The sequence below is a fragment of the Mugil cephalus genome, chromosome 11 (genome assembly GCF_022458985.1).
Source record: "Mugil cephalus isolate CIBA_MC_2020 chromosome 11, CIBA_Mcephalus_1.1, whole genome shotgun sequence".
NCBI lineage: Eukaryota > Metazoa > Chordata > Actinopteri > Mugiliformes > Mugilidae > Mugil > Mugil cephalus.
The window spans coordinates 8,861,371-8,876,169 of NC_061780.1; the positions used below are offsets into that span (position 1 = coordinate 8,861,371).

The following is a 14,799-nucleotide window of genomic DNA, read 5'->3' on the forward strand; positions in this document are numbered from 1 at the left end:
GAAGGCTCCATCTGACATTGAGGGTTTTCATTTGTCAGTGCCATCGAACCAGGATGGGCTTTCACGTCGGTCAACCAATAGGATTCAAGAGAGGCGGGGGTTAAGTGGAGTGGCGAGATGGACCTTTAGAACTTTATGATAATTAGCTTTTTGTGAAAGAGAGAATTACTTTACTTCCTGATATTATTTTCTTAGTCATAACATGTACACAACATCAAGATGTTTTTTATTTTATGTCTATCATTTATTTCATATGTTGAAATACATAACTTGCATTGAAAGTCTTGCTATTGACACTTTAAAACCTGGAATAGGTGTCATATTAAGATACATTTATTATTCAGGTTTGAAGGCTCTATTCTGTCAAGCCTGCCATACAGATATACATTTGTTCAAATAAATAATGTTTTATGCAAGACAGGAGGTAGAAACACAGCTCAGTGCCTTTTGTAAGGGGGTGTACGAGTATGCCTGTATCCGTTCGCAGGCTGTGTGTATGCGTGGAAATCTTTAAAATTAGTTACATACATGTGAGCGTATCCAAAATGTGCCTTTCACGAATATGGGGTCAGTATGGTTGCTTATAGTGAGCACACCAAAAAGTCTCTCTAGAGAAAAAAGATCCATTCTTATACAAATATATTAATACACCTCAAAATTCAGTATGCAGAGCTGCCGGACCCATCCTACGTCCACCAGGTCTACTGTCACCAGTGTCTGGAGGACAAGTTTTCATTAACCACCCGTCAACAACCTCTTCAAGTCCAAAGGGACACATGTCAACACATAATAAATTTGTCTGTACAATTACCGCATGAGACCCTTCATGTCATCAGAGACACAATGCAGTTTACACCAATTTATCTTACAAGATCAGCCAGTGTCACTGATACACCTGTGCCCTCGAAGTATCTTCAAACCAAAAATCAAATTAGAATGCGGAGGCATGTTTGGAGCCACCTGGCAGAGGACACTGGGGGGGGCACTGCAAATCTTCGTCCCTGACCCGTCCTCTCTGCTGCTTATGGAAACACATTTCACGTGGCTACTATCATAAGTCTTGAGTGCAAGAGGGAAAAAAAGAAGCATTGTCAAAACATGCATTTAAAGACATTCTGAGGACATGTTACTTAGTTACACACAGACAGCCATGATCGGATGCACAAGGTGCCCGCTGCATCGTGGCTGTAGCAAAACATGCACATACGCAAAAGAAACCACCGTGTCCAGGGGGCCACCCACAGAGAGTAACGCTTCAGAGGCCGAGCGCGTGTCTGGTGGCGTGCATTAATGTCAGTTTTAGAAATGCTGGCTGCCTTTTGATTTTGAAGGCCATCATGTAGGTGGTAGGGTGTGGAGAGAGTGGGAATTAGAAAAAGTAAAATAAAATAAAAATAGCAACTGAACAAAGGGGTTTAACATGTGGGTCCTCATGTGCTCATCAGTTTATCTTACACAGTACTCTGCTGACTATATGTTTGAAATGTAGTGTAGTGTAGTTTTCAATGGAAGACAAAATAGGGAGATCATGATCACTTCACCTGAGCGATCCTGTGGATGAATAGTAATGTAGAAAAAGACAAGAAGCATATTGTAACTCATATCTATGTGTTATGTACGTGGCTGTTTGAACGTTGAGTTCTGACTCCAGTTTTGTGGGTAACATCTTCCAGGTGATTACTGAGAGGGAGTGAGTGAAGTAAATGACACAAAAGACGTTTCCAGTAGGTTGGTCTTGGCCAATCGTAGGTACGTTGTTATACTAGAGAGACCAAACGAGAAATAATCATCTAGTGATCATTGCACTGATGTTGATCAGTGAAATAAGAGGGAGCTCCAGGCTGATGTTCAGATCAAGAGCACCTTTAAATAAGGCCATTTGCACAGTTGACTTCAGGAAGTGGAGTTAACATACAGGAAAAGGAGGAAGACTTTCAAAATTTCAATATATTTTCACAGAGCTAAATCCTGTCATCAACCTGTCCTTTTTTCTTTTTCTTTTTTATACAACTCCGCCATCTTGCACGTCTTCTCTTTTCCCCACGTCTTCACCATCCTCTTCACAGTGCAGACTCTGAATAGAGAGCTCCTGATGACCCATGTGGCGGATTAGGGGTCACTAACCGGCGTAGCGACAGCGAGGAAGAGGAGCTTAAATCGCCGCAGCTGCGCAGGTGGATCCCCTCCGGTGCCCGGCTGGTGTGGTGCCGGTTGTGTCGACTGTCACTGTGGGAGTGGTGATGTCCGCGGTGGTGAGGGTGATGGGCGTGGTGGTTGGGCTGTCCTCGGCTGGTGCCCCAGGGGTTCCGCAAAACCTGAGGGTAATTTGGTTGAGCAAAAGTTTTAATAAAGAGCAGGAGGACTGAAAGAAAAGAGAAGTAAATCAGCTTCATGAAAACATGTTGCCGCACCTGCTCCAAGGGTACGTGGTTGGTGACGGCGCCCTCGGCTCCACTCCTCCTCTTCGGCCCCTGCCCTGCGTTGCCAGCGTGCTCGGAGGAAGGCGCCAGGTTACGTTTGGAGCGTTGCAGAAAGCGAGCCACCAGAACTCGAGTAACCTGGAGGAATCGGCAAGCGAAGGCTTTAGATCATAAGCGGTCAAATTCTGTAGCTATCTGAGTGTGTGTGACCTACCTTAAGGTCTCCAAGCGAACGGTGGCAGTCTTTAGGTAAACGTAGTGGTGAAGTGGGGGCGGGTTTGGAGGGGACCTGCACCGCCCCTGTTGCTGCTGATTTCATGCTGCCTTTCCTTGGCAAAGCTGTAGCAGGAGGCAAAGAAATGCGTGGCAATAGACACGCCTCCGAGGATGGACCTTTGAGTAAGAAAAGAAAACAACAAGTTTAGTGGTAGACACTCATTAACTTACTTTAACTTGCAGAACTAGAGGGAGAACATGTGTTCTTTTATTGCCACAAAGAAGCCGAGATCAGACTTAAGGGAGGGACCAGGACAAGATGTGAACTATAAAACCCCAATACTAAACAAACTACCCCGAGGCAAAAGGTTGTTATGCAAATCGTAACCACACAAGAAAGAGAAAAAGAGAAGCACGACAGTTGGACGCCGTTGCTTTACACAGCCACATGGCAAATAGTTAAAGTTAGAGCTTTGAAAAAAAAATGAACTGAAATTCAAGAGTCGAACCAATAACTTCCACTTTATACGACAACAGAGACAAAATACTTGAGAACATAAACACTCGGCTGTAAGCAGGCAGCAGGAAATGGCTACAGCCCAGGAGCGTTACGTTTGTTTATGAACTGCATTTATCAGTTCCACAACTGTGAACGGAAAAAGAAACCTTCTCAAAAAATGTGCGGCCTTGATTCAAATGAGTGCAGTTTGTATCTGTCAAATTATAAGAGACCTCCTTTGTGCCTCCAAAATAGTTGTGACTCATCAGAGAACGGACATGGACCTTCTGAGCGTCCTGTGGTGTCTGGCAACAGAATACTGTTAGTGGGTGTTAGTTTGGGTCCTATTGGTTGAGGGCGTCTGTGTGTGTGTCTGTGTCAGACTGATTCCTGCTGGGGATGGCTGCTGCCATCAAGGAGTGTCATTGCTGTGAGGTGGGGGTGTCTGGTCTGGTCTAGGTGGGTGCTACATGATGTAACATCCACATGAATGCCAGGTCCAAACATTTACCATCAGAACACTGAATTGTTACAAGACAGTCAATAAATAACAAGAGGAGTAAATAACATTTTGCACATGACTTTGCTGTTTAAGCCTTTTACTGGGACAAGATGTACAACATTCCTGAATTGAAGCATATCAAATAAAATGACTTGCAAATAAGAAGCTACGTTATCAAATCATTAAGAGTTTGTAGGTTATGGAATAGCTCAGAAATCGCTTGCACATGAGGTCAGAGTTGTACATCTCCATGGTGCTTAAGTTTCCAAGAGGGTTTTTATAAGTGATTGCCATTAGTTGCAAGTGTGTCAATATATGTCCCACCAAAAGAAAATACACAGTAAAAAGAAACAAAGGGAGAGAGGTGGCAGTCACATGCATCACAGGATATAAGTCAGGTTTAGTTAAATAATGTTTTAAACCATGGATAAAAACTCTTACCTGTATCTGTAGATGCTTTGCTGCCGCCAGAGCCAAAGTCAACTAGAGGACAGTATAAGACCAGGTTATCAAAACTGTAAAACTAATACAAGAGATCTATGCATGCTGGTGTCCTACTCACCTGTTTCAGTGGAGGAGCCGAGGCCTGGCTCACTGTGTGACCTCACAAGCCGCAGGAAACCTTCGCTGTCTCTTCTCAGGTTCTCTCCATCTTTTTCACTTTTCCCAGCCCTTCGCCGAAGATAGAGCGGTGTTCGTGGAAAGGGTGGTCCGTTACCCTGCTCACTAGCAGCTGAGGAGGACGAGGTCAGTGGAGCAGAAGAGACCGGGACAGCTCCTTGGCTCAGGGGCGTTGAGGGACGAACTCGAATCTCTGGTACTGGGGATTGCTGTGGAGAGGTGGAGCTCCCTATTGCTTCCAGCTGGGAACAGCTACTTGCTAGCGTGGCCTGGCGACGCAGTACCGGAGACCTGGATGACATAGCAGGACGGTTTAAAGTAGTTCTTAAATTCTATAACAATATAAAAACACTATAGTAGCTCACCGTACTGCAGCCTGATACCATGTCTTTCCACTCACCTGTAAGTCGTGGTGGCCGTGCTGGGTGAGGAGCACGAGTTGGACCTCTCTCCTCTAAGGAATCGCCTTGCTCTTGGTCCTCCTGCCAGGGGACTCTCTGGCGTCTGGGAGTGTGGGCCACGGAAGCTGATGTACTCCCCTCCGTCTCCCCCCTCTCCCCCCTCACTGGTGTTCCTGTTGCCCCTCTCACTCTGGTTCCTCACGCCAACCTCCATCAGACAGGAGTCCTCAGACGGGGAGGAATCGTCGGGGATGTCCACGATCTCTGACATTAACAGTGATCCACTGTCCATGGACACTAATGAAAGAAGGTAATCATTTCTTTAATTCCATCAATGACACAAAAACAAAACAGAAAATACCCACACTGAACGTGCAAATGTATTTTATATGTGATAATTAATGGTTTTTTTTTGGGTTAAATTTCAGTCTACTGTTTAATCCCTTAATGTCAAAGTATTCCAAATCCTGACTGGGCTCTTAATTAAAACAAATACAAGTGACTCTGTAATGTAGCGTGCAGTGAATCTTCACCTTCTCCACTGAAGGCAGTAGAAGTTCCTCTCTCTCCAGACAGCTCGGTGCCGTGGGCGTCAAACACTGTTGCCTTGACAGTCACAGGAGACAAGGATCAGCACGGTCACCGGGTACATCATACATAATACACACGGAGCCGCGCACACACATGCTCACCTGGCTAGCGGCTCTTTGTCCCATCACGGCTTCATAGGGAGGGGGGCAGTCAGTGGGGTAGAGAGGGACAGGGCTCTCCATGGAGCCATTATAGGTGATGCTGATACAAAAATAAGTATCAGTATCTATGTCAGTATCTAATATCGTGAATGCTGCGCTACCTTGTGCTAATAACGACATGTTGCATATTAAATGTGTGGTACCTCTGGGCATCTGTCTCAGAGCTGCAGGTGTACTCAGGAGGATAGTAGGGCGGTGGAGGGATGGGTGGAACAAACTCCTCAAAGTCCATGATGTTGGTCAGGAAGGCATCCTGGGGAGTGGTGCATTCTGGGTTAACTGAACGAGAGCGATGTGGAGCCAGCTAGGCGGGAACAGTGGAAGGCACAAGATCACATAACATATAAATTCTTTCAAAACCTATGCTCTAATCTCCTAAATTAGCAGTACGGTAGATTTGTAGATTATGTATCACTGTAAAAAAAAAAAAAAAAAGCAGCTGGTTAAATGTAAAATGTGCTGTGTCTGTGCTCACCAGGTGGACCAGGTCCAGGGAGAATATGTGGATGCTGCAGGTCACAGTGGAAAGCGTACAAATAATGGTGGAGAGAATGCTGAGACCACATGCGCTGAACAAAAGGTCCTGCAGAGAAATGTGCATTCAGAAAAATCTACCTCACTGACTGTTTTTTTTTTCTATTTTTGGCATATTAGATATTGAAATGTGTCGTTTTTATTATGAAACAGGATTTCCACTACAGAGGAGAGCTTACACCTACCTTCAGCTGATGTCTGACTGAATGGCAGTCACTATTCAAGTAGAGGACCAGGGTATCCTCCTCTGAGATGGAGCAGGCTTGGTTGGGCCCACAACACAAACACAGAGGACCTTCCACCTACACACACATGCAAAGTACACTGGTGTATAATCTGCACACTAAAAAAAAAAGAAAGTATTTTCAACTATTCCTGGCACCTACTCCAAGCATCTGACTCGAAGGGCATTTCAGCATGAGGCAGAAAACAACACTTGCATAATTCGCGTACCTGGCAGGTGAGCATAGACTTGACCATCTGTGCATTCTGACATGAGAGCATGGAGCCGGCCAGGCTGAGGATCACACACACTGCTGACAGCAGCATGAACAGTGACACCTGTGAATGGACACAGAGACGGTGTTTTGACTTAGAGCGAGGTGTTAAAGCAATCAAGGCTTACAGTGGGAGATTGTGCCGCTTAGGATCCTTTCAATCAAAGAGCAGGAAATAATCAATGGAAGTGTCTTGTTAGGTCCAGGGCGGACAGAAATCCCACACATTCTTCATGGCATTGTTGAACCTGCCTGGCTCCTCTGGGCTTGTTACATGTTAAGATCTTCAGCATAAATGTGAGTTAATTTGTACAAGACTATGCACAATGTAAGCACGATAACAAAGGTTTTATGCAAAGATATTCAAATATTAACGTTTAAAACAACTCTTTGGCCCACGAAGGCGCTCAAGATTAAGTTATGATACAGTTCCCATCTTAAATACTTTTTAACTACTATAATTAACAAGTGAACCTTGTGTTTATGTTGGTTAACTCCACCAACATGAATGAAATTCTAAAAACACAGGCCAAAATCCAAATATACTTACAACCAGCGTCAGAGGTCTCCTCCATGAGATTATTCCAACTATCCCTGATGCCACGACCTGCAGACAGATAGCAAATGCGCCATGAAAAACACCCTCTGGATCTCTGTTGTATATGTTCCTAATTTTCTTTCAGTCAGACTTGCACTTACAAAGAAGCCAGCCCAGAATGGACAGGACTGCCTCACTCGGGCGGAGGAGGTGAAGGCCATGCTGGTGAAAGAGAAGGCCAGGACCATGGCTCCCAGGCCGAGGTGGCACAGACCCAGGTACAGGAGTAAACGCGCCCCGCCGGGCCCCCGGCCTGACATCCCCCTGCGGCTGTCTGACCAACCGCGAGACCCAGAGGCTGAAGCCACGCTGCTGGAGTCTGAAGGTGAAGGCATGTTTTGCTTTGCCTGTGTGTGAAGGAAGCTAAGAGAGGTTTTCAGGCTTTCACTTGGTTCGCAGAGCAAGTTGTGTGGGCAGGAGCACAGGAGAGTAAAAGAGGCAGAGACATAAATGCTGGCTTCAGAGCTCCACTCTGTCACTATTATGCACCACACTCTGCACTGGCAGGTGCAATAGGTCCTGCGCAATGTCCCATGGTGCGCACTGTAGTCCAGTCAGTGAGTATAAGAACTTCGTCAGCAGAAAGTTGAGAATTGAGCAGCCACTACACAGTCACAGCCACCGTACTCACCTCATTTGACGTTTAAGTCATGTTACTAACATTGCTTTAACAACAACAGAGTCTGTTTCACCCCATACAGTTCACAGGCCACCAAAGCTTACTGAGTACAGTGTGTGCCATTCAGCTGCTCCAGTCATTCTCTGATTAAAACACAAGCACACTCAGGATTGTATTTTTTCCCCCTTTAGATCTTCACATTATTGCTATATTAAATTGCTTTTTCGGTGCCTTTTCCTTCCGCCTCCCGTCTTCCACCTATCTCTCCTGTGGCATCCCGTGGCATTGCGGTAACCGGAGACCGGAGCAGGCCGCAAAATCTAAAGCATCCCAAAGAGAGCAGCTGATCGCTCGCTGTTTCACCCCCAGCAGAGAAGACATGTGGTGGTCAGTCCGTGTGTCCACTCAGGAGGAACAACATCCGAACATGTGCGCTCTCCTCCCGGCGACCTTTAGGTCCTCATCCTGTCAGGGGGAAAGAAAAGACGGCGTGGAGATCAAAGCGCCAAGATCACATCGGTCCGTGCGGGAAGCGAGACTAATTACCTCGACATGAACAGGAAATAAATATCTTGCATCGATTTTCAAACTGCACCAAAATTAGCAGCCAGGCTGGAACGAATATTTCTTCGCCCGGTTCTATCTTTGACAACTCCACCTCGGGGGTTTTAAGGTGGTCCACAAGCACCAGCCCTCCCTCCCTCACTTCTTCTTCTCCTCCGCCGCTTCTTTCCTCCCTGCAGTCACGCGGGCATCTCGCTTAGCCCGTGTGTTGGTGCATGTATGTATGCATGTGTGTGTGAGTGTGTGTGTGTGTGTGTGTGTAGCCCGGACGTTTACCTCACTGCCTCCCACCACACCTCACAGAGACACAACAACATAGCCCACTGCCAGCCCGTGCCCGGGCCAACACACTTAAATCCAGCCAAGTTTATCTTCTATTCTTCTCCCTTTTTTTTTTTTTTGCCCCTCCCCTCTGCTGCCTCCTCTCCTCCTCTGTTCCTCGGCAGAGCTCTGACACGGCCAGAGGAATGTATCGTGTTTGCAAACCGGCCCTGCGTGATGACAAGGCACGCAGAACGTGCAGGCAACTCGGGAGATGCGGCAGACCGCGCGCACACGGCCGTGGTGCTGATGCTGGGAGGGAGGGGTGGTTGCCTAGCGACAGGCTCATGCTGCTGCAGCAGGGGGAGGAAAACGTCTGCGAGCAGCTGTAGTGGAGGGATGGTTGTCAAGAAGAGGGTGGCAGGGGTTCCCTGTAGTGACACTGTAGCGGCCGGCTGAGTGTCTCGTTAGCTGTATTCCCTGTGGACGTAAACGCTTGACATTTTAATTGAATTATGTGCAAATTATTTGAGCTATTTGCGTTGAGAAAGTATTTTATACTGAAAAAAAGAACTTACTTAAATGGTGAAGGTTAAGGTCGTTTACATCTTACAATGCAAATGCACCATATTTTTTTAAATACATGTACACTAATAAAAACGAATAGATTTTAATATATCACTGTGTAATATCTTATTTGTGAAGATAATATTTAGCGCAGAACTGTTATAATAGAATGCATTTGTTTTCAGTTGTGTACCTAATGAATTGGCAAGTGGGTGTTTAAACAAACCAACATCTATATTTCATATCTGGGATTTCTTTGGGTTGTTTGTCCCAATGTTTCTTTGTTGTTGTTGTTTTTTATATGAAGATAGAAAGCTTTATGCTGTACACACTGCAAAGCCATCGGAGGCAAGTTTGTGATTATGGGCAACTGATGAAGCTAAGCAAATATCCCCACTTTTTTTAAAAAATCACAAAACAAACACCATGTGGAGTTTTCCATTTCTTTATTCAATAAGCGTCAGGTCTGTAAAGTACGTACAAAGTCCCGTGGCAGATCTAAGGAAACAAAGACTGTGAAAGAAACACAAATGAAAGGAGATACTGGGAATTCAGTGTATCTGTGGAGGAGAAAAGACCCGTCAGGATGTGATGAACGCCTGTAGTCAGGGTCATTTTGAATGAGCTGACGGGTTTGCGTCAACAGTGAGACCATCATGTCGCTATATTTACCAGACACTTCAGAAGAAAAAGGGCGAAAACGTCTAAATCGATTCAAAAACGAGAAACGCGTGAGCCTCGCTGGCTCTCACATCCTGTCTGTTCACTTGCTTTGCCCATCATTTCTCCATCTCTTCACTCATCTTCTCATATTGCACTTATCTCTGTTCCTTATCGTCCACATTCTCAATCCATCCATCTATTAAAAGGCTTGTTTACCACAGTGTTTGTTTCAGATTCAGCTCCAGGCAGCCGGCATCAACTTGCTTCATTCATTAATGACAAGAGCATCGCTGTTATCTTCTCACAGGATGAAACGAAGCTACAGACTTTTTAACAATTAATGGCATCTGTTCCTGTTGAATGCATTATGGCGCTGAGTAATATCTACCCAGTTCTCAAAGGATGAACCGACATAAACATTTAAGCCTTTATATTCCGTCTTTTACATCTCTGCTGTATATTAATGACAGTGAAAATGTGGGGAAATAAAAAAGTGTCTCATATGTCATGGTAAGACTGGGAGATAAAAAAAATGATACTACCTCTCACGTGGCTATCAATCAGATTTGATCATTTATAAGTGAATAAATTTAGCATGTTCCTCTGGTGTTTAAACCATCAAACACAGTCCTTTAGGAGCCCCTTTTTATTTGAAATTAAATGGAAACTGTAATGACAATCCCTTGGGAGAAAGCCTACGATCAGGAGCCTGCGGTGTGGCCTTTATGTGAGCAGATCAAAAACATTTTACAAACACTTCCTCTGCTCCTACGAGCTGCTACTCTACATGCTCGAACATATGAAACTAAAAACACAGATGGTTCTCTAAAGGCATTAGGCAGAGGCCGTTGTAGCAGTGATAATGTGGTTACAAGCCAAGAGAAGGAGCGTGCGGGAATAGAAATGTATAATGAACCAGTTCTTCCAATGCTTTCAGGGGCTGTTCAAGACACCGAGTCATCACAGCAGATGCAACAGAAAACAGGAACTGCCTCAAAAGAGTAATTCATAAATTATTTCTGGGCATTTTACAATTCTTGTGGAACGACGGTTCGAAACTTACAAAGGGGGATATAGTATAAAAACAGACTTTTAGCACCTGGATGCATGTGACATTTGGGCCCACCAGATGGAGACAGAAAACGTTTCTGTGGTTTCGTTGACGTGTTATGTTGTCTTCTGTTGGTATGCGCTTTCCTCCGCGTGCGAGCCGACGTCACGCCTAGAGAAGGACACACTTGGAGGATTTTTTCTCCGTGCTGCTGGTGATTTTCACCTCTCGACCTGAGGGGCCCTGTCACACGAGGAAAAAAATAAATGACGTGTATTTATACTCGTAAAGAAACAAATGCTTTAGTCAGGTAGTAACTTCTGTTGTGACTTACCGGCTTCTTGCTGGATTTTTGTAGTATGTCTCGTGCCAATGACATAAAAGACTGTGGCGGGATATAAGGATTGAAACACACAAGGGAAGGGAGAGATAACAAGAAACAAATGAGGCTCACAGCATTTTTTTTTTTTTTTTTTAGTAAAATCAACAGTATTAAAAAACAACGGTCACGATAAAACAGGTTTAACAGGAAACGTTCAGTGAGGTGTGAAACCACAGTGACTTTAGTTATGGCTCACCTCCTCCACATTAATGCTGGACTTTGCACTCGTCTCAAAGAACCTGATGCCATGATCCTTTGCCAGCTGTCAACACAACACACAGATCAGGATGTGGGTTATAATAACTTCCTGGTTCTTATCTAAAGCAAATTTAAAGCTGGTCCATCATAATCATCAGTAATGCCTTCCACACACTGGAACACAGAGTATTTTATTCTTTTAGTAAAATCCTTCCATTGTTCTCTGAATGATCTCTACTGTTTTAACTCGTGTTAAAGTAGGTTACACGTACTTTTAGGCTCTTTGTTGGGATCATCTCACCTTTTCTCCCGTCTCCTTGGAAACTTTCCGCTTCGCCTCAATGTCACACTTATTTCCTAGTAACATCCGACTGACGCCGGCCGAAGCGTTCTAGGACGGAGGGAACACAATGAATTGATCAGAAAGAGTCTGGGGCTGCTCATCAAGTCTGAACCGAACAGGCAGACTGATGCACTTTAGAGACAACAGCAGCAGCAGTCTGGAGCAGAGAGATCTCCACATTTAAGATAAGATAATCCTTTATTTATCCCACAGAGGGGAAAGCCAAAGCAGCTTCACGTGACTCATTTAGTAGAATGTCTTACTTTTGGTGGATCCCGGTGTTTACTGTTTGTTTAGATGCAAAGTAAACGCATCTAGAACCAGCTGAACCAGCTTCATGTTAGTATACCTTCTACCTACGGTCACTCAGTGTTTGGTTCACTTTCTGGGTTAACTGACGTCGTAACATTTCTAGACATTAAACGGGTGATCATTTGTGCTGCGTTCTGCTTTAAATCTTGTAACCTCACTTCTTTGATGCTCTTCATCCAGTTCTGAATGTTTTCGAAGGACTTCTCGTCTGTGATGTCGTACACCAGGATGATGCCCTGACACAGGGAGAGGAGAGAGTCAGAGAGGGGACACGGTTTATTCAAAGGCTCAGAGCGAGCACAAAGAGGCGGTGATGTCAGCCTGATTATCTGGGCCGCCTGTCCTCCAGGCCTCCTGCGCTCACCATGGCTCCTCTGTAGTAGGCCGTCGTAATGGTCTTGAACCTCTCCTGCCCTGCTGTGTCCCTGCACAGAGGACACACGTTCAGAGTCAGAAATGCGCCCTGGACGCAGGATGTAGCTAGCATGTGGACACTGTAATGGTAAAACTGCTCTGACGTGCAAATAAAAGTCCCGATTTGGAGAACAAGAGGGAGGTTCCTCTTTCCTCACAGGAAAATGAGCCAGCGACAGTCATCGGGCAGGGGAAGATAACTCAACGAATCAGTGGTTTTTGCTTCTCTATATCACAAAGCAGAGCACAACGCCAGCCAGGTTTCCTTACCAGACTTGTAGTTTCACTTTCTTTCCATCCACTTCAATGGTTTTTACTTTGAAGTCGATGCCTGAAAGACAAGAGGAAAGGGAAGGGAGGAGAAGAGGGACAAAGAATGAGTTGAGTAATCAAGTACATTTACCCAAGTACTGAGTATACTTTTGAGGTACTTTTAATGACAAACTTGATTTGATGATGCTTTCACTACACTGCTGCTCCACTAAATGAATTGAGAGTTTCGGTTACATTTAATTAAACTGGTTTTCCACCCTTGCGATCAGGCCGGTTACATGGCTTTCACAGATCAGTATTTCCTTCGTCCAAACTTGTCACACGGCTTAATTTCATTAAATCTTCAAACGGTTCCATATTTCACCACTAATGAGGCAGCAGGCGAAGAGTCCAAAAAGAGATTGGTGAATCAGAACTTTATTTTGTCCTCTCCCGTTAATCATCCCCTATCCCTTCATTTCATATCAGCTGTCCCCGTTTATAACTAGCCTCAGCATTAACAGGCTGCTTACACACAGATCTGTTATAAGTTTGTTCGTCGCGCTAGAAACTTGCACATTACACAGGACTTAGGTCACCCCCATTTCGACAGAAACTGACCATAGTCGTTTCGACAGTGAGTGTGACCCCTCGGTGCACTCTCGTCCCAAAACAGACATAAAGGGCAGACACGCAGGCCTGCTCAGCGCACTGTCTGTGGGTTTTGTTTTTTCCTGCTGGATGGACAAGCTGACAGACAGACAGACAGACAGACAGCGAGGGGGCAGAGGAGGGGGCTGTCCTGGGCAAAGCTGTGCATGCCAGAAAGCCAGCCATTCTTCTGGGAACGTAGAGATGGTTAAAGAGATAGGAATGAGGGTGGGTGGACCTTGTGAGAGCCAAGTGAGAGGAATGAGATCTGAGGGAGAGATGGGGGAGAGAGGGTTCAGAGAGAAGGCAGCACAGCAATATTCAACAAGCAGTACAAAAAAAAAAGAGAATAAATAAAAGACATAAGAGAGAGAGCACAGACTAGTTGAGACATGAAGGCTGCGAGAGAAACCAGTTTGTACAGCGTGTGGCATCAAATACAGGAAGAATGGGTCAAACATTGCCCAAACGTTTCATAGAGGCCAATCATAATCTGACACAGAAATGTCGCAGGCTGCAATTCACACAGTGAACGTACCAATGGTTGAAATGTACGTGGAGTTGAAATTGTCCTCAGCAAAGCGAATGATCAGACATGTCTTGCCCACTCCGCTGTCTCCGATGAGCAGCAGTTTGAAAAGGAAATCATACTTTTTCGCCATGGTCGGAGCTGCTCTTCAAGCAGAGGAGGGGAGAGTTGCGGCTGTCTCTTTAAGTTTTGATATGAGCTCCTGAACGATTTAAACTTCGGTTTCCTCTCCGGTGATTAAAAAACAGCCAGTCTTCTTAGAAAGTTGTCCCATGTAGCCAGTGGATCCTCGTTTCCCTTTTTTTTCTCTCTCCTCTCAGATTTGTCACCGGTAAATTCCGATCCCCCTCAGCGCCTCAGTGTTTGGATAAAGAAATAAACTCCATCCAAAGTTGAACCATCGATTTCCAATCAGTCTTCGCGGGCAGATCTATCAAAGATCCATTGTGCTGCTCTCAGATAATCAATATCACTTCCTTTACAATCATATCGGAGTGGCTACGTGTATTTTTTTTCAGCCTGTAGAAAAAAAAAAAAAAAAAGTTGCCGTCGGCCCGGATCCCACAGAGGCTGAAAGGCTACGTATTGTGGGAGTGCTTCATGGGAGTGAACGGCTCTAGCCTGCAGCCACGCAGCACGGACACTAGGTGGCACCATTTAATCAGGAAACTAATAACATTCATGTTATTCATAAAGTGGTTGACAAATAAATATATAATTTAAAAATACTTGATTCTTACTAATGCTCTCTCCGTTGTTTGTGTTAATTTCCCTATTGGAATAATTATTAAAAAAGAAATACGTGTCACTGCTGCTAAAGAAACAGACATTAAAAAGTTACATGGATAAATGTAGTTAATCTAATTGTTTGCAGCAGAGAGGTCTTCACATTTAAGCTCAAAACAGTTTCACTCACACGATGCAGTGGAATATTTCAATCAGCCCTCACGGCA

The 14,799-nt window shown here is 44.9% G+C and overlaps 2 protein-coding genes across 4 annotated transcripts; both read right to left on the reverse strand.

Annotated features, from left to right (window-relative positions):
- Positions 1-222: 222 nt before the first annotated feature.
- On the reverse strand, positions 223-8,711 carry fam189b (family with sequence similarity 189 member B). Of its 3 annotated transcripts, none has more exons than XM_047599629.1 (15): positions 8,206-8,711; positions 7,142-8,124; positions 6,993-7,049; positions 6,399-6,506; positions 6,131-6,247; positions 5,887-5,994; positions 5,555-5,664; positions 5,352-5,451; positions 5,193-5,265; positions 4,659-4,956; positions 4,200-4,549; positions 4,079-4,120; positions 2,635-2,813; positions 2,412-2,558; positions 223-2,315 (listed from the first exon to the last, which is right to left on the reverse strand). In XM_047599629.1, the coding sequence occupies exons 2-15, from the start codon at positions 7,373-7,375 to the stop codon at positions 2,061-2,063; spliced, it is 2,178 nt and encodes a 725-aa protein (XP_047455585.1). In that variant the 5' UTR covers positions 7,376-8,124; positions 8,206-8,711; the 3' UTR covers positions 223-2,060. The 3 variants fall into 3 exon arrangements, with proteins under 3 accessions (XP_047455585.1, XP_047455584.1, XP_047455583.1); XM_047599628.1 differs by having other exon boundaries at positions 5,555-5,715; positions 8,500-8,709; XM_047599627.1 differs by having other exon boundaries at positions 5,555-5,715; positions 8,206-8,709.
- A 769-nt stretch (positions 8,712-9,480) lies between these two features.
- On the reverse strand, positions 9,481-14,416 carry rab13 (RAB13, member RAS oncogene family). Its single transcript, XM_047599287.1, has 8 exons — positions 13,856-14,416; positions 12,685-12,745; positions 12,365-12,425; positions 12,159-12,236; positions 11,647-11,736; positions 11,344-11,409; positions 11,100-11,150; positions 9,481-11,008 (listed from the first exon to the last, which is right to left on the reverse strand). The coding sequence occupies exons 1-8, from the start codon at positions 13,977-13,979 to the stop codon at positions 10,937-10,939; spliced, it is 603 nt and encodes a 200-aa protein (XP_047455243.1). The 5' UTR covers positions 13,980-14,416; the 3' UTR covers positions 9,481-10,936.
- Positions 14,417-14,799: the final 383 nt, after the last annotated feature.